General features: G+C 37.6%; 1 protein-coding gene across 2 annotated transcripts in view; it reads right to left on the bottom strand.

The window, feature by feature from the left end:
• Positions 1-22,440, bottom strand: part of EZH2 (enhancer of zeste 2 polycomb repressive complex 2 subunit) — a 57,898-nt gene that overhangs the window by 11,047 nt on the left and 24,411 nt on the right. For both annotated transcript variants that reach the window (XM_081102726.1, XM_081102727.1), the window contains exons 4-8: positions 14,064-14,180; positions 7,596-7,716; positions 6,640-6,780; positions 5,610-5,712; positions 4,956-5,119 (exon numbers count right to left, since the gene is read on the bottom strand). In XM_081102726.1, the coding sequence (XP_080958852.1) occupies positions 4,956-5,119; positions 5,610-5,712; positions 6,640-6,780; positions 7,596-7,716; positions 14,064-14,180 (646 nt within the window). The remainder of the gene's footprint in view (positions 1-4,955; positions 5,120-5,609; positions 5,713-6,639; positions 6,781-7,595; positions 7,717-14,063; positions 14,181-22,440) is intronic.

The following is a 22,440-nucleotide window of genomic DNA, read 5'->3' on the forward strand; positions in this document are numbered from 1 at the left end:
GGAAAACAAAAAGACAACAAAGTTAAGTTTTTAAAAGTAGAAATCCAAGGCTCAAATTCTTTTCAAGCGCTTAAGTCCCCCCCCCCCCCCCCCCCAGAACAAGAGCCTAAACCATACAACTAACTTTGCACTGGATTACATTTTGGACAGACAAGGACCCCTAACACACAGACTGTGCACACAGAAGGCTACAGTCACATTAGCAGCCCAGAATTACATCAATCCAAAAACAAAGCAGTCATTAGCCAGAGTTAGTGCACACAATGAGTAACACATTTTTGGTAAAATCTGTTTTTAGTTGTGATGCCTCCTCTAACACCTGATATATTTGTAGATTGACATTTTCACCCTAATTCAGTGAAAATAAAGGCACATATGTATCTGTAGACAGAAACACACACACAAGTAAGGACAGTAGCCTCTGGTGGTCCTTAACTAGAACTAGGTAACAGGACTTATTAACCATAATCATAGTCTCGAAGACAGGAACAACTTCAGACTATAATGACAAAAATCAACATATTTATAATCAAAGATACTTGAATAAATTTTAAAGTACCATTATTATGACTAGATTCCCTCAGCACAATTTCAAACAAGCCCATATATATAAAGAATTCACTCTTCCAGAAATGTCCAGAATACTTTTCAAATAGACATCTTAAAATACTAATATTTGAAATAAGCTACTAAAAATTATTTCAAGCTAGTCTGGACAATGTGGCTCACTGATTGAGCATCAACCTATGAACCAGGAGGTCACGGTTTGATTCCTCGTCAGGGCACATGCCTGGGTTGCAGGCTAGATCCCCAGTGTGGAGTGTGCAGGAGGCAGCCAATCAATAATTATCTCTCATCGTTGATGTTTCTATCTCTCCCTCTCCCTTCCTCCCTGAAATCAATAAAAATATATTTTTGAAAATATATATTTCAAGCTAAATATACAGAAAAATTGTTATATAAAAGTCCATCATCAGAAAAATTAAGGCACAGTACCTTTAAATTTTACAAGGAGCGAACATGGATATTTCAAGGATTTTTGTTTGTTTTAATGTTGAAAGCAACCTATGAAATCTTGATGAAAATTCATCTAAAGCCCAGCCATTATATAAGCTCAGTGGTTAAGCATCAACCTTTGAGCCAGGAGGTCATGGTTCAATGCCAGGTCAGGCACATTGCCTGGGTTGAGGGCTCGATCCCCAGTAAGGGGCGTGCAGGAGACAGCCAATCAATAATTCTCTCTCATCATAAATGTTTCTATCTCTCTCTCTCCCTCTCCCTTCCTCTCTGAAATCAATAAACATATATTTTTTAAAACCTATCGAAAGGTTTTCAAGCAAAGGTAAAAGTTACATACAATTCCAGCTATTCTCTATACCCGTGTTTGAGATTAAATTGGCAACACTAAAAAATAACCAAAATATAGGGGGTGTGTGTCCCCCCCAAAAAAAATGTATATAGAGTTTAACTGTTGATAACTCACTTAGTTTTAACTCCTTTTCAGGTATAACTGATTTGAAATAATGGGTGAAGCCAGACCAAGCTTTGAACAAAGAAAATTTATCCTGCCTGGCTGGTGTGGCTCAGTGGTTGAGCATCAACAAGAAGTCACCAGTTCAATTCCTGGTCAGGGCACATGCCTGGGGTTCTGGGCTCAATCCCCTGTAGAGGGCGTGCAGGAGGCAGCCCATCTCTTTCCCCCTCTCCATTCCTCTCTCTCTAATATCAATAAAAACATCATTTTTTTTAAATGTATCTTAAAGTGCCACAAGATTTTAAAAGATAAAAGCTTATGGTACAAGACCAGCAACAGTCAACGAACAGAGAGCACACAAATACTGAAGAAATTATTGTTGAGGTTTAGGATTCCATTGCTTTGCATTATCAGCAGTGCCTGGACCAGAATGGTCATCAGTTTGAAAATAGGCATAACAACAACAACAACAAAACTATTCGTTTCTGTAGATTCTTTTAAGTTTTAAAAAATTAACTGTACGTTAATAAAGACTAACTTTATAATCATTCCAAGTGTGTATACTTTTTTGGGGACACATTGTATACTGAGTAGCCCTTACAATCTTATACTGTTTCAACAAGTAAGTGATGCCTCAAATACAGAACTGGTGAATCCAAGGATCAGCACTGGAACAAACATTAGTGATCACCTGTTTCCAGGGAGTTTTACAAATCAGGAAACAGGAACAAAGGCAATAATTTGTGCAAGTAGTTGTTTGGCAGCAGGTGTGACCAGACACACACTCCTCACTGCATGGACAAAGAGAACAGCTTCACATCAGACACCACTTCCCTGAAATACTCACTTCTTCAGCTTGCTGTCATGTGACAAATGATCAGATCAGTACAAATTATCAGTTTTATACATTAACTTCTGCTCAAAATACTGCTGTTGTCTGTTCTGATTAGAGCTTGGTACTAAGAATGAATTCTTACTAAATACTTACATATGGAATCACATAAATTCTTTTGTGTATATGACAGATATCAGACTTTTACTAAAAAGTCCCTCACAGAACAACAATGCCAACATTCAAGCATGGGAAAGCAGTGACAGCAGCAAACAGAATTCTGTGTTCAAAAGCACACAATAGGAAGCTTTGGGCATTATCTCATTTAATTCTCACAAAATACCCAGGTATTAGGATCCTCATCCCCATTTCACAGACGAGGAAAACAGACTTAGGGAGGTTTAGTCACTGAGAATTACACAGCAAATATGAACTCAAGTATGTCTGAAGTTTTTTAACTATTACACAGCTAAAATACTAAAAAAAAAAAAAAAAAAAAGTCAGCCATCAATTATAAACTTGAAATACCTTCTTTGATATTCTAACCAATTAAAATGTTAAAATCTCAGCCCTGGCTGGTGTGGCTCACAGTTGGTTGGGTGCTATCCCATGCACCAAGAGGTTTGGGGTTCGATTCCAGGTCAGGGCACATGCCCGAGTTTGAGGCTCAATCCCCAATAGGGAGCATATGCATGTTTTAGTCTCTCCTCCTGTCCCTTCCTCTCTCTAAGAATCCATTTTTAAAATCTTTAAACATCAATATACATTACAAAAAGAACATTCAAATGAACTTTCACATAATACCAAAAAGGATAAACTAATACAACTGTTTTATGCTTAAAACATTCCTCTGTAGGCCATTCAGACAATAGACAGCACATCAAAATATCCCATCAAAAGTTCTACTTTGGTCCACCATAAGCACATGCAGACATGCAATTCACAATTTTTTGTTGTTGTTAATCCTCACCTGAGGATATTTCTCCATTGATTTTAGAGAGTGGAAAGGAGGGAGGAAGAGGAAAAGAGAGAACGAAACATCTATGTGAGAGAGACATATCGATGGTTGCCTCCCCTATTCAAACTGGGGCTGGGGTTTGAACCTGCAATCCAGATACGTGCCCTCTTAACCAGGAATCAAACCCAAGACCCTTCAGTGCACTGGTCAACACTTTAACCACAGAGCCATAACGGCCAGGGCAGCAATTTACAATATTTTTCTTTTTTCTTTTTTTTAAACATATTTTTATTGATTTCAGAGAAGGGAGAGACAGGAACATCAATGATGAGAGAGAATCATTGATTGGCTGCCTCCTGCATGCCCCCTACTGGGGATTGAGCCTACAACCCAGGCATGTGCCCTTGACTGGAACTGAACCCAGAACCTGATGCTCTATCCACTGAGCAAAACCAGCTAGGGCTACAATATTCTTAATAAGAATTGGACATATTTTACAAAATGACCATGTATAAAGGGGAATGCTTTTCAAAACAACTTTTCAAGGGCTATGTGAAACCCAAATAAGATATGTATTTGATAACTGTCCAACAGCTATTGATTATTAAAACTACCAAATCAATTTAAACTAGACAGGAGTGTGGATAACAGCAAGGAGATGGGAGACATAATGATAATTCTAAAAACCAATGTTAAGTTTTTCTACCTTAAGATAACTAAACCACTTCACACACAGAAATTACTGTTTCCAAGACTAAGATGCACATCACACCACAAATCACGAGCTATGCAGATAGAAGTGCACAGACAGAGCAAAACTCAACAGGAGGTAAGAGCTAATGGCTTGGGCAGGCTAACTCACATTGAAACATATGACTGGAAAATGAGGGGAAAATTCTGTGAAAGGTGGGTTCAAACTGAAAAAGACAAAGCACCTTGGAGCCATTTAGTGCAGGGGAGATTGGTGCAGAGCCCCTACCGTGTTACCATGTCACCAACATCACACTAAAATGTGATATGGGAAAAACTAACCTCTATATCAAGTAAACTCTGCATAGGAAACTGGGAGGTATGAAATATATTTTTGAAATATGTTCCTCAAAAAGCAGCTGGTAGTTTTTAAACCGTGCTTAAAGAAATAAATTCCAGTTACCTGGACAATTTGCCACGAAACCTCATTCCCCAGCAATATAAGAAAATATTATGTGTGCCATACTTCAATTTCATTAAGACTATTTTATGTTTTACCTATGTTCAAATGCGGGTATTTGTAAAAAGAAAAAATTTAACACTAGATAGCTAGATAGATGATAACATCTATAAGCACCTTGAACAAATTTTATTGAAGAAATTGGCTAATATCAATATTGCAGTGTTGCCCTGGGCTATCAGCTAGTTCAAAGTAATAGTTTATTATGAAACAACTGCTCCATTAGAATTTATGGAAAAATCACTGACCTATATCCCAGGTAGGAGATAGCAATACAAATCAAACTCATGAAAAGACTTTGGAGCAACCCTCAAGCAACAAATTAAAAATAGTAAGACACTGATTCTAGCATTTTTCAATCTGAACTGCAAGATTAAATGATAAACTCTAGTTGTAATCAATGAAAACAATTTCCAAGTTGCTCTAAAACATAATTCCACAGCGAAGATCGAAAATGAAAACATACAATAGCTGCACTTACGGTGTAGGAAGCAGTCATACTTGAAACATCGCCTACAGAAGAGTGTGTGAAATGAATGCAGGCTCTGCTCCCTCTGAACAGATTTAGCATTTGGTCCATCTATGTTCGGGGTACATTCTGGAGGCAGTGCCCCTGGGAGCTGCTGCTCAGTGAGTTCTTTATACCTGACATGAACCAAGAGAAATGTAAGTTAATGGAAAACAAAAGTTACAATTTTAAAAATAAAGGGTTTTTTTGTGGGTTTTTTCTTCTAAAAATAAAGTTTCTAAACAGATTCCATGTATTATTTCTATCTTGCCTGAAGCACAAAAGACACATCTATAACCATCTGTGATGAGCCAATTACACATTATGCAAGACATATCAAAAATCAAATTCATGAAAAATGTTCTTATATTAAACATCAACTGCACTAAAATTTCTACAAGTGTCCAGAAAAATTTTCCTCTACATGTACTATTGCGTATTATGTGTGTTTGTTCTAAAAGGTTTTTAAGGCAGAGCTCCACAGGTTTATGCTTCACTTCAAGTGTCTTGGCAGACGTGACAAATGAAGCAAGTGGCTCATCAGCTACATTACATTAGTTCCATTTCCAATAAACCAAATGGTGAGCGATATCCCATACAAGACTGCCTCACAAGAACAAATCTTACTTTTCCTTTAGTTCTTCTGCTGTGCCCTTATCTGGAAACATTGAGGAAATGGCTTCAAAAATTTTGTCAGAAGGAAATTTCCGAGGTGGGCGGCTTTCTTTATCTGAACAAGGAAATATGAAAGGGCAAAAAGAATGAAAGTAAACAAGTTTTCAAACTTTCATTTTTTTCCACACAACTATATGTAAAAAAGATCATCTTCTAAGAAATTATCAACTTTGTGTTTCACTTACTTCCAATATATTTTACATGTATCTATGGCATGACAGTTAAGTCCGACAAAAAACAACTTCAAAATCCAATATGGAAAGTTTTAAGCAAATTGGGAGGCAGAAAAAAGTGGGCAGAAAAATGGTAAGCAGCTCTACTACTAACTGGTTTTGTGACCTTGGTTGGTCACAGACCCACTTGGGTCTGTTTCCTCATCTGTAAATGAAGGCACTGAACTAGATGATCACTAAGGTGTCCGTTATAAAAAGTTTATGCTTCTTTGAAACTGAAGTTTTCCCCCAAATCCTTCTATGTTATCTTAAATAATGAGCTTTGCCAAGTCTCCAACAACTCCTGGCTCTGACTGGACCTCTGTTTCTCAGGTATGAAGTCCTCACAGCTGGTTACCGTTTATGGTATCTGAATTGTTTTTCCCTAGAGTGTGAACTTAATAAGTTACTTCACAGCATTAAACCTCCTAACTCCTCCACTATGAGACAGATCCACCTGTGGAGCATTATGAGGATCCAATGAGCTAGTGCATATAAAGTGATCACTACTTGTACAAAGAAGAGATCAGCATGTTATCTGATGATGATTATGACTGCCCAGTGAAACGCAAAACCAAATAAATATTTATGTTAGCCAAAGGAAATAAAGACACTCAAGTACAGAATGAAATGTTACAAATAACATTCTAATTTTGATTATACTGCTATCGATGTAATTTTTAACAACAAAAAAAGGAATGACAATCTACTTGTACTCTATTGTTTTTGAAAGATGCTGTAATGGCTACACACAATCCTAACAGACATACCATCTCTGTTCTCTTCCAGATCTTTCTGTTTTTCTTCTCCTTCATCAGGATCATCTCCATCATCGTCATCATCATCATCATTGTACTGGCCAAGAGCATTCACCAACTCCACAAAAATTTCATCATTTATAAACCCACATTCTGAAATTCAGCAAGTCAAATATCAGAAATATACAGAGAAGAGTGGTAATGACAAAAGTTTACATATGCCTTTTCTGATTTGGAATAGTCAGAGCCCGCCAATCAGCATTATAACATTATTAAATGAGGGGGGAGATCGTTTTCAGGACTCACCTAAGGCAAAGTTAGGAAGAGAGTTTACCTTCAACACCTGTAATTTTCTCTTTAATCATCCATCCCCCAAAAGTTTCCAGGGTCTCTACTGTAACTAATTCTCTAGAAACTAATTGTGGCCTTGGCCTCCTCCAAAGCAATGTACCGAGAGACCTTGCATTCCACTAATAATGAGAACAACTGACGATGTTACACCTATCACCATCCTGCCAGACAAATTAGCAGTTTGCTGGACACAAAACACCAAAGCCATGATTCTAATGATAGAATTTCAGATACTGCAGCAGCCTGGTGGGAAGGTATTTTAGAGTGTAGAGCTTTTTGGAGCCCATGTCACATAAGCAGAGCCCTAGTTCTAATTAATTTTACTGGTAAAGAATCTTAAAATATATATATATATTCAAATAATTCTATTTAATTTACACGTTAACATAATTTGTTATAATCAACTATGCATAATTTTCATATGGCAAACATGGTCCTTCAATTTAAAATTAAGGAAATTAAGGAAAACTCTAAAAATTTTAGGCTTGTGAGCCAGGCCAATCCAGCATAAAACTTAATATTTAAAAATCTTTTTTATATCTATGCTGAAAAAAATAAATCAAAGAATCTCTTAGTTCTTTAGCCCCCTTTTCCAAGAGAATAAACCCATGGCTCACCTCTATCCCCGTGTACTTTTCCATCATAATTTTTTATTAATTCTTCAATGAAAGTCCCATCCTGGTCTAAAACTTCATCCCCCATATAAGGAATGTTATGTAAAACAGTTTCATCTTCTACCTAAAAAGTTTAAAAAATAATAAATTTAAAAGCAGCTTTATCCTAAGTACCAAAATTTTTAAAATAATGTAATAACTAAAATACAGCAATTTTTTTCATAAGCAGATGTCTTTACCCAGTTCTCCAGACCTAAAATAATAGATAGCAAACTCTAAAAACTATAAATAAAAGATCCCTCTTACAAATAAGCGTAACAGAGAAACAAATTTAAGGAAAAATACTGTATTTACCTACTCTAACATGTCATCAAACATTAAAATTTCCCATTATTTTATGTATATATTCCTATATCTGACAATAAAGTGGAATTGATGAAATACGGTTTATCAAAATGAACTATAAATAACCATACCTTAAAAAAAACTAACATAAGGGTTTCTAAATTTCATTTGGTCTCGTTATTGGGAGGCATTCAATGTAAAATTCTAGGGATGTATAATAGAGTATTGGTATATATCCATTAAAGTTATGCCAAAAGGATTTACTCATTTACATAAAATAAAAACATTCTACAATAAAAAATATTTCAATGCTGAGGATGCATATCAAAATTGATAATGCTAATGAAGATGACAAGATGGGTTTATACCAAGGTTTGAAAGACAACAGAGAAGAAGAGGGTGCTAGCTTAGCAATCAAAGGAAAGCTAAGAGATAATGTAATACACTTAAGAATACAAAGCACAAAAGCTGACAATCGGGAGAAAGAGAATTTTCAATGAAGAATAAAAAAGACAGTAATTATAGATAAAGACTAGAGGGTTCTGAAGTCCATATTTAAGGACACTAAAGTGAGGACAGGTCTAAGTCTTAGGCCTTTGAACAGGATGCTGATAACAAAATTTTAGAAAGATAATTCTGATAAACTGAAAGGACAGGCTGACAGGAGGTCATGGCAGCTATATAAAGTGTAAGGTGCCTTAGGCTGGGATCATGATCAATACGCCATGAGACACAGTAATGGTCAGGAAATACAAAGAAAGGGAAAATTTTCCAATAAACCCTTGATAACAAACTTAGGACAACTGCAGACTTCATACCTTAGAGAAAAGGGAAATTGGTAGAAACTATGCATATGGGAGGCAAAATGAAAATTTTAATTTTAATGTACTGATCTATTCAGATCAAGTTTGTGTACAACTACAGAGTCCAGTTTTCATTGCATCTCACTTGCACTAATCCCATTTAAACTAGGTGGATTCATTTTTTTGGATGCAAGCAAAAATTAAGTGACAATGGCTCTTTTGTCTTCTCAATTATATCTACACAGTCTTGTTCCCAAAACATACCCTAGCATAATAAAGATAGCCTGCCTAATCTACTTTGGTCAGTATTCAGCAAAACACATGTATGATAAATAAATAGTATATATTGGCAACTTTAAACAGTGTTCTTTCAGAATTTCAGTGTATGAAAATATGAAACTTCCCTCTTGTGATATGATTCTCAAAGTAAATGTTTTTGAATCAAGCCTTAATCACACAAATTTATGCAATTGTAGAAGAGTATATGAAGTTTGCCTTTAACCCTCCACTATGAAATCTTTAAGTTATTAAAAACATTGGAAATATAAGCAATTCTCTAAACTAGGCTCACCAACGACTTCCATCAAATTTTATTGCCCTTACTATTTTATATATCAAATAATAAAACTATATTACTTTATATATCAAGTTAATAAAATTATGTATTTTTATTGAATGACACAAGTCAAGAATGCACACTCAAAATTTCTCTTTTGTGCCATCTCCCTTCATCCTGCTTCTACCAGAAATACAGTGGAACCTGTTATTGAACTTAATTCATACTGGAAGGCTGTTCAAGAAGCGATTTGTTCAAGAACTAAATCTTTTTTTTCCCCATTAGAAATCCTGTAAATTGAATTAATTCGTTCCAGACCCCCAAATGATTCCGTTTTAACATTTCTTATATACAGAACATATCTAATGTACTGTTTACTCTATAAGCAAACACTTCTTTTCTTAAATTTATCAATCCACTCCCTAAACAAATCACTTTCAGCACTAGTTCCAGAGGTATCTTTCAGGAAGTCAGCAAGCAGCACCTTCGCTTATTCACATATCACTGCCTCCGAAATGCTGTCACTGAAATGCTATCTCCAGCTAACTGGCTTTTGTTTATCCAAATCAACTACAGCTTTTCTGCGTCTTCAATTGCCTATGATCATTGTTTCTTTCATACCCTTAGCAACTTTAGCACTCTTGATGGCCTCGTCATGTGTTTAATATGTTTCTATTGATTTTAGAGAGGAAGGGACAGAAACATCAATGATGAGAAAGAATCATTGATTGGCGGCCTGGCTGCTTCCTACACACCCATTCTGGGGATCAAGCCTGCAAACCAGGCATATGCCCTGACCGGGAATTGAACTGCCACCTCCTGGCTCATAGGTCAATGCTCAACCTCTGAGCTACGCCAGCCAAGCTATGTCTTATTTTTTTTTTTAATATGGTTTTATTGATTGGAACCAAGATGGCAGCATAGGTAAACACCTGTACTCGCTGCCTCCCACAACCACATCAAAATTATAACTAAAATACAGAACCATCATTCAGAACCACCTGAAATCTGACTGAATGGAAGTCCTACAACTAGAGAAGTAAAGAAGAAAGCACATTAAAACTGGTAGGAGGGGCGGAAGTGCAAAACAGGTCCAACACCCAGGTGTGCCATTTTTTTAATCGGGAGGGATACCTCGGCTGCAGAGGCCCACTGTGAGGAGCAAGGGGTCCCAGCCCCATAGCAGACCCCCAGCCCAGAGTTCCAGAGCTGGGAAGAGAAGACCCCCATAACTTCAGGTGACAAAAACCAGCTGGGGATTGTAGACTGTCTGGCATCAAGGAGAAACTCAGGGGGTGGGGGGCTTTCTCCCAAACAAGGGTGCTCACAGGGATCATTGTTCCTGTGCTGGGACCTCCCCAATCACAGAGCTGACTGGCAGCCATATATGAGTTTCCATCAGCATGGCCCACACTGTTCATTCTGCCCTGGAGATTCCCTGAGACCCCACCCATCCAATTTGCAGCCCTACTATTTGCAGTGGCTCTTCCATATGAATGGCCTGAACTGGCTCAGGCTTCAGACTTTGCTAAAATCTCTTAAACAAGCAATAGCTGGAGCCAGTGTGCCCCAAATGTATCAATAAAAGGTCCAAGACCCGGCACTCGCACCAGCCTGCCTTCCTTCACCAGCTGGCCTCGCCTGGGCACTTCCAAGCCCAATACAAGTAGCAGCCATCTACAGATCTCTCTGTAGCTCCTGCCGGGTGGCCCCAGGCAGTGGCTGATTTTGCACCTCCCAGGAGGCCCCAGAGTCAGTGCACCTGGTGGACAACTTGAGACCATACCAGATTACAACTCTACATATCCACAAACAACACACTCAAGGGCCAGATTCAGCAAGCACCAAAGCCCCACTGAAACAAGTCCTGCTCCATAGGGGTGTTTCCTGCACTGCTGTTCTTCCACTATAGACACAGGTCCTCACAGCCAGTTGGCCTGGAGGTCAATTCCTCCCAGTGATACCAACAGCAGTCAAGGCTCAACTACAACAAGACTGTGCACATAGCCCACACAAGGGGGTGCACACCTAGAGGGCCCAGCTCAGGTAATTGGGGAGACTAAGCCACGGGGCCCTACAAGACACCTACTACAAAAGGCCACTCTACCAATTCCAGGAGATTTAAAAGCTCTACCTAATACATTGAAACAAACACAGGGAAACAGCCAAAATGAGGAGACAAAGAAACATGTCACAAATGAAAGGAATGGAAGCAGGCAAACTACTGGATATGGAGTTCAACACAATGGCTATAAGGTTACTTAAGGATCTTAAGGAGAGCATCAAGGGAATTAATGAGAGCATTAAGGGACTTAGTAAGACTTTCAAGGATCTTAGGGAGAATTTCAAAGACATGAAAAAGGACCAGTCAGAAATTAAGCATACACTAACTGAAATAAAGAATAATTTACAGCCCTAGCTGGTTTGGTTCAGTGGATAGAGCGTTGGCCTGCGGACTGAAGGGTCCTGGGTTCAATTCTGGTCAAGGGCACATGCCCGGGTTTCGGGCTCGATCCCCTGTAGGGAGAGTGCAGGAAACAGCCGATCAATGGTTCTCTCTCATCATTAATGTTTCTCTCTCTCTCCCTCTCCCTTCCTCTCTGAAATCAATAAAAATATATTTTTTAAAAGAATAATTTACAGGGATTCAACGTTAGATGATTCTGAAAAACAAATCAACGATTTGGAATATGAGGAGGCAAAAAAGACCAATCAGAGAAGCAAAAAGCGCCCTGGCCGGTTTGGCACAGTGGAAAGATAGAGTGTCGGCCTGCGGACTGAAGGGTCCCAGGTTTGATTCCGGCCAAAGGTACATGCCTGGGTTGTGGGCCTGGCCTCCGATCAATGATTCTCTCTCATCATTGATGTTTCTATCTCTCTCTCCTCCCTTCCTCTCTGAAATCAATAAAAATATATTTTTAATAAAAAAAAAAAGCAAAAAGAATCCAAAAATATGAAGATAGTAGTGTAAGGAACCTCTGGGACAACTTCAAGCATACTAACATTTGCATTATGGGAGGGATGTCAGAAGAAGAGAAAAAGCAAGATATTGAAAACCTATTTGAAGAAATAATGACAGAAAACTTCCCCTACCTGGTGAAAGAAATAGACTTACAAGTCCAGGAAACACAGAGAGTACTAAACAAGAGGAACCCAAAAAGGACCACACCAAGATACATCATAGTTAAAATGCCAAGGGTGAAAGACAAAGAGAGAATCTTAAAAGCAGCAAGAGAAAAGCAGTTACCTACAAGGGAAAGCCCATATGACTGTCAGCTGATTTCTCAACAGAAACTTTGCAGGCCAGAAGGGAGTGGTAAGAAATACTCAAAGTGATGAATAGCAAGGACTTACAACCAAGATTACTCTGCCCAGCAAAGCTATCATTTAGAATTGAAGGTCAGATAAAGAGCTTCACAGATAAGAAAAAGCTAAAGGAGTTCATCAGCACCAAACCAGTAGTACATGAAATGTTGAAGGGTATTCTTCAAGAAAAGGAAGAACAACAAAAAAAATATGAACAATAAAATGGCAATAAATACATGTCTATCAATAATTGAATCTAAAAATCAAAATAAATAAGAAATCTGATAAACAGAATACACTGATGAATAAAATAGAATGACGCATGGAAACATGGAACAAGCTGACGAATTTGGGGGGATGGGGGGGACGAGAGGGGGCTGGTGGGAAGAGATTAACCAAGGATCTCATATGCAATACCTGTGGACACAGACCATAGGGGTGGGGTGGGAACTGGGTGGAGGGGACTTTGGAGGGGAGGGGAAGAGGAACATCTATAATAATCTCAACAATAAAGATTAAAAAAAAAACATTCTAAACACATGTGTGTGTGTGTGTGTGTGTGTGTGTGTTTATTAATTTTGAGAGAGAGAAAGATAGAAGCATCAATGAGAGACAAACATCAACCATTTGCCTCCTGCACACTCCCTACCTGGGATTAAGCCCACACCCATGCATGTGCCCTGATCAGGAATTGAACCAGTGACCTCCTGGTAATGGGTTGACACTCAACCACGAAGCGCCACGGGCCAGGCTCCTTATGTTTTAAAATTGTGTTAATAGTACATTTCACCAGCAACAAAAGAAATAACACACATAAACAAAAAATATTCACAGCACAATTTCCTGAGATGTTAACAATGCGAGGCTTTGTGGCCTGAGAGATGCTTTTTGTCATGCTGATGTATCAGCATGAAAGGCTTGTCAGGTAGAGAACCAACAAAACCAAGACATTTTTCGGTGAACAACTTGGTCGAGAACTGAATTGTTTGAGATGGGAGACATTCGGGAACTGAAGTTTGACTGTGCTAGCATTTCAATACAAATGCTACTGGGCCAATGTTATCTGTGGAAACGTGATTGTGTTTTTATAAGCTGTGAGACTATTCCATAGTGTACATTATCATTTAATAACATGCTGCCTAAAATTGTTTTAAATAAGTTCTCAATTAACAAAACCTCATAGTCAGACTGACCTCTTCAAACTAAGAACTATAGACTTCATCTTTGAATCCCAGGTATTGTTTTTGCTTAACACTTTTCCTCTGAAGAATATTTTAACTAGAAAGGAGCAGGAAAAGAGCAACATTGCAAAGTATCAGTTAAAAAACATCACTCTGAGTGCTGCCATTTTCATAGCATTTTTACTCATATTATCTTGACTCACCTTGATGAGAAAATCATCTATGCTATTTATTTGAAATAGTGATTATAAATTAGCAGAAGATACATTTATTTACATACCATGAAATTCTGCTGTAGAGGAGACCAAGAGTACATTATGGGTACTGAGGCAACTGCATTCAGAGTCTTTAATGGGATGACTTGTGTTGGAAAATCCAAGTCACTGGTCACCGAACACTAGAACAGAAAAAATAAAATGACTCATGAGAATAAGACAATCTGCAGCTGTATCAATCACATTATAAAGGGATGCTACCATTTTACATAATTTTAAAAGGAAATTTTAAAATTTTTAAGTTACTGTCTTTACTTAAGACAGTAAAGTTCATAAAAACCAAGAAGGATTATCTCCTTCTCTTTTACTTAGGGTGGAGGGGAAAAAAGCTTCGCCTTTTACAAGTTTTTAAAGCCCTCCACCCCTTCCCATACTTACCGATCAAAAATTGTATTTATATTAGCTTTCTACTAACTGCTCAAAATTTCTTCCACACCTCAACCACATGGAATAATAATATAGATACCAAATATGCCACTGAAATCTTACTTAATAAGAATATGGAAACTTGTTAACCGCTTATCTTTATCTTCCCTTTTTAAAAGCCCAGGTGTCATTTGCTGAATTATCAGTTGATACACAAACATTAAAGGGTACTAGATCTGCATTTCAATCACAACTAAATGGATTCGTATCAACTCTGCAAAGTAGAGTTTAGTAGTCTCTAAACTATTAATAATAATAGCTATGTTACTAACTTAGTATGTGCTAGGCGCTATATTACACACGTCTGATCATATTTAGTCCTCATTACAATATTGTAAGATGGGGATTGTCCTTAATCTTCATTTTACAGGTGAGAAAAGGAAGGTAAAGAAAGGATAAATAACTGGCTCAAAGTCACATAGATAGGGCCAGAATTTAAACCCAGAAAGTCTGACTCTGGAGCCCCTGCACATATTGCCATGATACCAAATATCTATAACAGTTAAGTGCCTATATTCCCAGAAATTGGTATTTCATCCAATCCATGATGACATCTATTTTAGTATCCTCTGTATCACTAAGAAAATAATGCCCCAGTTAAACTATAACATAATGCTTTCTTATCACAGCATTTCTAAAGTGCATGATTTCAGATGTTAAAATGTTAAAAAGTTTGCATCTTTAATTCTATGAAATGTGATAATAATCTGTGCCCAACCACAGCACTTTCCATCCTAAGAAATCTAACTCTTCTTAGAGTACCTTCTTTACCCAATTATCAGGTCTCCAGAGCCTTCTCAAAAACACTCTGGACACACATTCATAATCGATAATCAATGGAAAATAGAGCATGCCTTAGTGGACAGAGTGTCAGCCTCGGACTGAAAGGCCCCAGGAAGAACTGTAACTGTGATTAAACCATGAATTTGCTTTCCAAAAGGGCAAAGATAAAGATAATAATACTAGAAAGCTCATAGCTCAAATAAATAAGGTGTGAACAGTTTACTAGTACTCCAAAACCCACAATTCTTTCCTGTTCCACTCTTTAGCCTCTGATACAATTCTTCATCCATCCGTCCAATAATCCAATAATAACAATAGTCAACATTTATTGAGCACGTACTATGTTGCAGGCACTGTGCTAAGTGCTTTATAGACATTATCTTAACCACTTTCATCTTGGCCTTTACCTTCACAACTTCACAAATGAGGACACTGAGGTTCAGAGACGTTAAAAAACTGGCTTAGTCAGAAAGTCAGTAAATTACCAAACTAGGATGAAAGATTCCAGCACCCAAGAGCTTCATCACTGTTACAGCGTGCAGTGGGTGCTACACTGCCTCTCCTCCCCAGCACCCTCCTCTTATTCCTATCACTACCAAGTCTCCCTTCCTTCCTAAGTAGGACTGCCTAAGCCAGTAACTTTGGGGCAAGTATTATACACTGTCCAATGAATTTAAGTACAGAATAATCTTTATTGCTTGCAAAACAATTACAGTTTTTTATTTTTATTCTACACTTGGCAGAGGTAATTCTGAAGATTAGCACCCTGTAAAGCCTGGCGAATTGGGGGGGGGGGGGGATGATAAGGGGGAGCGGTTGCCTCTCCAACTCTGACTTATTTGCCGGCTTTCACATCTAAATCCAAGGTCACACTTAAGGTTAGACAGCCGAATATTCTATTCAACTACTAAGTGGGAGTGACGTTCGTTGGCTCTGCTTGATCTATTTGCTCTGGCCATGTTGAAAATGCTCTGGGTCTACTAAACGAGGTCGGCTAAGTTTTCCCATGAACAGAAAGAACTGACAAAAGCACAGAAATAAGACAGCAAAGGGTAAGTACTCAGTACTACCTCCACCCACACCTGTCATACTCCCATGAGCCATCATCTCAATACAAATCATAAGAGAGTCGCCGAGCTCTCTGAGGGCAGAGCAGGGAAGGCAGAGTGTGGCTTTACCCCTCTGTCTCACAACAATACTCAGCACAGTGTCTCAAAAAAGAGTAAGCACTCAAAAAATGTTTCTGGAATGCACTTACTGATTCTTCCTAATGGAGATTTCAATTTCAAGTTTCTCTTTAAAGATAAGAGACTATCTGTTTAGAAAACTAAAGGTCTATACCACCTCATTATCTACATAGTATCTCCAGAAACCTAACCCATTCTTTAACTATCAACCTTAACTAATATCCATATTCCTTTCATTTATGAAATAATATTCAAATGCAAAAGCATTTGTTAATAAAAAAAAACAAGTTTGGGAATTCTTATTTATTGACTTATAGGAAAATTACTCAAAAATCCCACTTACTTATCAGTAACTATTTTTCTTTGAAAATGTATCATCCTTGACAGCTATATACTTAAGCCTCCTATCACTCAGAGTTGTCAGAGGATTTTGACCTCATGAATCTCCACAGCATTTTACCTGATCAAGAGTCATGTGTCCTAGACTCAGGAGCTCACTAGGAGACCACCTATGTCAACAAACTGAACTCTCTAATTCTAGTTCCAACTTGAGAATCACACAAGGAAGTTATCAAAAATGATTCATCATCAATGATAAAGAAGAACATACATTAATTATCAAGGATGCTACATTTTCAGAGAAACACAGCTTACTGGTAAGTAACCAGGTTCCTCTGAGGATGGATAGACTTACATCAACCAGCTGGTACAATAGGCGACTGTGTGGCTGGACCACTGGGAGCTGGAGAGGGAAGTCAAGCCAAAAATAGGAGTTGTAGGAGTACACAACCAAACTGAGACTCTTGGCAGAAGGCTGGTTCCAAGTAAAAACTGTGTTATGGAAAATCGTAGAGGGAAGAGCAGGTGAATGGCCTGCAGGGAAGGGAAAGAAATTAACACACCCTACTATGTGCCAAGCACTGTGCTAGAGACTTTACCAAAGTTAACTTCTTTAAAACTCACCACTACCCTATGAGGTAGATAACTCCCCATCTTACAGTGAAACATCCTAAAGCACAATGGCCATAGCCATCCAGTCTCTGAACAATCTTTAACATCAGAAGGGTTAAGTTCGACTTCCGTGTAGTAGGGGAAGAAATACAGTCAGTTAGCCAAGTTAAAAATATTCTTGGATACTGGTTGGTCCATTTGATTCACACCAGATATACAATAAACTGTTGATATTGTCTAATATTTTTTAGCTTTTCCAAGTAAAACAATAAGGAATCACCTCACATCTAAGGTGCAGGAAAGAACAGGTCAGGAGGAAGCATCAGCTGCCATCCAACTCTAGAGAAAAGCTGAGCATGATTTCTGAAACTACCCATTTTCTTCACGATCAGAATGAAGATAACACACCCACATTTTAAATTCGCCAGCCCTTGTAATGAAATGCTAGTGTATGGAACTTAATTTCAGACTGCTTTACGTGAAAGAAGTGCTGAAGGAAAAACTATCATGAGGTAAATATCAAGTTCAGATAAAGTTAAGAGAGGCTCGATAGTAAGTGATTCATAACCAGGTTAGGAGGGTGATTAGGAGAAGATGAATCATGGAGATGACTGGCTCCAGCAGGAGAGTGTCAGAAATAAAAATTCAAAGAAAAAATCCTGATCAACACGGATGCATTTAATACAAACAACTAATTAAAAGCTGTTGGAGCTAAGGAATTAAGGAGTGGTTCACTCCAGCGTGTAAATTATTTCTATTTTGTTATTAAATATTTATGTTGCAGAGCCATCTGGCTGGGGAGACAACCTCTGCCCTGCAGCATTAAGACTCTTGCCCCGAGGTCACATAAGCATGATAGATGTCCTATAAGTGTCAATTCTTACACTTCTGGGGGGTGAGAGGGGAAGCCATATGTAGCATTTAACATAGAACACATAACATTTGGAATACAAACTCAGGAAGTTTAGACACTTAAAGCTCTTTTCTGCATCCTAACTTCAGATACCTGATCCTCAATGAAAGAGATCATAAATATATACACCTAGTGAATATATTAACTGTTAAACCCAAGGGAATCTGGGTCTGAAGGGGGCTATTGGGGTATATCACCTCCTCATAATCTGCAGTTTTGTTAAAATACTGGAGATCAGAAACAGAACAATAGTCACAGGACATAAGTTGATAAAACTACAAAAAAACTCAACAAAAAACATGAAGCAAGTAACAGCCATGTTTATCCATTTCATGCAAACTCAAGTACCTAACCCAATAACAGTCCTGTGAGTGGAAAATAAGACCATTTCCTTCATGGTAAAACAAACAAACAAGAAACCCACAAAAAACTAAGAAACAGTACAAAGAGTATTATATAAGTCCTTGGTTTTCATAAGCTGTGGCAACACAATCCCTGTGAAGTCTTGCTTCCATGAGTGAGCATGGGGTTGAACACTATAGAGCAGTAGAGGCCCCAGTTAAAGAGAAACAAGATTGTCAGCCAGCCGGAATCCTATGGGAAAAAGCACCAGTCCTTACTCAAGTGGTACACCTGCTCAGGTGACCACCAATCAGGATGCAATTTGTAAAACAGATTTATAACTGCTTTATAATCATTCACTGGTTATTCATTAGTGTTGAAACAACTATAACGCTAAATAGAAAAAATTTTTAAGTCAAATCCCCACTCACTATGCCAAAGGAAATTCCTGATGGTTTAAATGATAATAAAATATAAAAATGAAAACAAAAGTAAAAATATAGACAGATAATTTATAATTTTGAAGTGGAAAAAGACTTTCTAAGCCTTTAAGAAAGAAAGAAATCAAAAGAAGAAATTCTAATTTAACTACATAAACATTTAAAACTTCTGCATAACCAAATTATACCACTAGAGATAACATCAAAACATGGGGAGGGGAGGGCCTACAAAACAGATGATTAAACACTATTACGTATTTATAATATACAAGAAGTCCTTAAAATCTTAAGAAAAAAAATCCAACCTAATTTCAAAAGATCCAAGACCATAATAGGCCAATTCATAAAAGAACCATAAACAACAGACACTCAACCACACTAAAGAATCAAATTAAGGCAAAGAAACAAACTGTAATAACTTTTTAGCTATCACACTGACAAAGATTTAAAAGATGATAACATATGATGTTGGGAACATAAACAGTTCCATAAATGGCTGGTAAGAATGTAAAGGTGAAACCTTTGGAGGGCAATTTGGTAATCTCTATTAAAATTTTAAATATGCATATTCTCTTGACCTCCTTATTCTATTTCTAGGAACTTTTCCTACAAAATCAATCAAAAGATCTAAAAATGCATATGAAAGATATTTACTGAAACACTACAAAAATAAAATATAAAAACTAAATGCCCATCAAGAATAGGGCAATTAATTATGGTTTATCCACAGTATCCAACACTAGGCATCTGAAAGAGACTGAAGACTGGACAGGGGCTGTAAAGTGATGGCCCCAAATGACAGGCACATTTTATCTGGGAGTAACTTCTCAAAATAAAATATGTATTATCATTATTACTAACATGTTATCAGATACAGAAGAACTCTCAAAGAACCTAAGTCACAGGGATTGGACTACAGGGACTTTGCCTTATTTGACGTATTTCTGTGTTATCTGAATTTTTACAATTATCATTTTGCAATGACCTTTTAATTGGAAAGATGAAAAACAAGAATTTAATTGACCCAACAGATAGTCACATTAGCTGGTATAAAACTGCCACATCAGTTACCAAGGTAGTTCATGAAATCTGCCAAATCTCCCAAAATGGTACAAGTGATACTCTTTTATAAAATCTAGTAAGAGAAAACAATTCTAAGCAGTGAATTTACTACATTACCAAGCTAAATTGTGACAGATTTCTAGGTCTAATAAAAGTTTCTTATTTCTTCAGAGCAATAAGTATTTTTTAACACTACAGACTAAACAAGCATTTCTTTTGGTTTTGGCTTGCTCTGTTTGCCTTTAAAATACCTGACAAGCCCTAACCAGTTTGGGTCAGTGGATAGAGCATCAGCCTACGGACTGAAGGGTCCCTGGTTCGATTCCGGTCAAGGGCACATGCCTGGGTTGTGGGCTCGATCCCCAGTGAGGGGTGTGCAGGAGGCAGCTGATCAATGATTCTCTCATCATTGATGTTTCCATCTCTCTCTCCCTCTCCCTTCCTCTCTAAAATCAATAAAAATATAATTTTTTTTAAATACCTAACAAAATTTCGTTTTGGAAAAAGACAATCTTTGTAACAGTCAATTTACCAGTAATTTTTAATCACAAATTATATATACAGATTCTAGGAGAAAAACAACAAATTAAGTGCAATTTATGCTTGTGGATTAGTTGCACAAAATAAACTAGACACTTTTAAGAGTCCACTCTTTAAACTTAAGATATCTAATCTTAAATTTAAAATATAAACTCAAACATTATAAGTGACCTTCCTTTTTTGTTAAAAGACCCTTTGTAAAGCATAAAATGCCTTTAATAGATTAGTTTCCTTTCAAAAGAAAAGGAACACCTCCTTTATGGTCATTTAAGAATGCTCCATCTATTTCAGCCACAAGAAAGCCAGAAAGTAAGGGAAGGCTGCATGATTCTAAAAGCTACATGGAAGGATCAGCAGAGTTAACAAGAAAATTCTCCAAGTAAATACCAACAAGTGGTTAAGAGAAGCAAACAGTAACAGAAAGCAACCTAGAAATCAGTTCCTTCAGAAACCAGGAAAGGACAGCTATGTTCAGACTGAAAGTCAAAGCAGACACTTGGGAGAGCCATCCGTTTATTTCTAAGACATAAGAAAAGTGACCTCGCTCCTTCCCATATCTGCTGAAAGGACTCAGGAGACTCTAGACCAGTGGTTTTCAACCTTGGCTGCACATTAGAATCACCTGGGAATCTTTTTAAAATCCTGATTTCTGGGCCTCATCCTCCGGAAATTCTGTTTCTTTGTTATGGGGTGGGGCCACAACATTAGTAACAAAGAAACAGAATTTCCGGAGGATGAGGCCCAGAAATCAGGATTTTAAAAAGATTCCCAGGTGATTTTAATGTGCAGCCAAGGTTGAGAACCACTGCTCTAGACCTATTGGTCCCATAATCCTGCAATTTACAAAGGAAAGAAAGCATGTTACTGTGTTGAAAGTTAACACTGTATTTAAGTAAGACTATATTTAAGTATTATACATTGGATACACTAACATGTTATTTTTTCTTTGTAAACAGCAACTAAATTTATTTACAATTAACCTAGGATAGTGCATTACCAAGTTAATAAATAATGCCATCAGCCCTAACCAGCACTAAAGTGTTTCAGGTTCACCCTAACCGGTTTGGCTCAGTGGATAGAGCATAGGCCTGCGGACTGAAGGGTCCCAGGTTCGATTCCAGCCAAGGGCATGTAGCTTGGTTGTGGGCACATCCCCAGTAGGAGGTATGCAGGAGGCAGCTGATCGATGTTTCTAACTCTCTATCCCTCTCCTTTCCTCTCTGTGAAAAATCAATAAAAACATATTTTAAAAAATAAATAAATAAAAAATAAAGCGTTTCAGGTTCGATACCCAGGCAAAGACACATACCTGGGTTGCAGGTTCGATCCCTGGCCCTGGTGGGGGCTATGCAGGAGACAACTGATCATTGTGTCTCTCACATTGATGTTTCTGTCTCTCTCCCCACCATCCCTCCCTTCCATCCTCTCTTAAAAAATAAAAGGAAAATATCCTTGCGTGAGGATTAACAACAACAACAAAAAAAAAACAACACACATTTTTCTTCTTCTTCAACAAAATTAAGTCCAAATTGCAAACATGAAGGAACTTACACTTTCTATGCTATTTTGATAGAAGTCTCTCAAAAAATTTTTTTACAAAAATCAATAATAGGTGATGAACTAAAATAATTTCAGCCCAGCCAGTATTGCTCAATGGTTGAGCATCAACCTATGAACCAGGAGATCACAGTTCCTTTCCTGGTCAGGGCACATGCCTAGTTTTCAGACTAGATTCCCA

Source organism: Myotis nattereri, assembly GCF_964212035.1.
Source record: "Myotis nattereri genome assembly, chromosome: 11".
Taxonomy (NCBI): domain Eukaryota; kingdom Metazoa; phylum Chordata; class Mammalia; order Chiroptera; family Vespertilionidae; genus Myotis; species Myotis nattereri.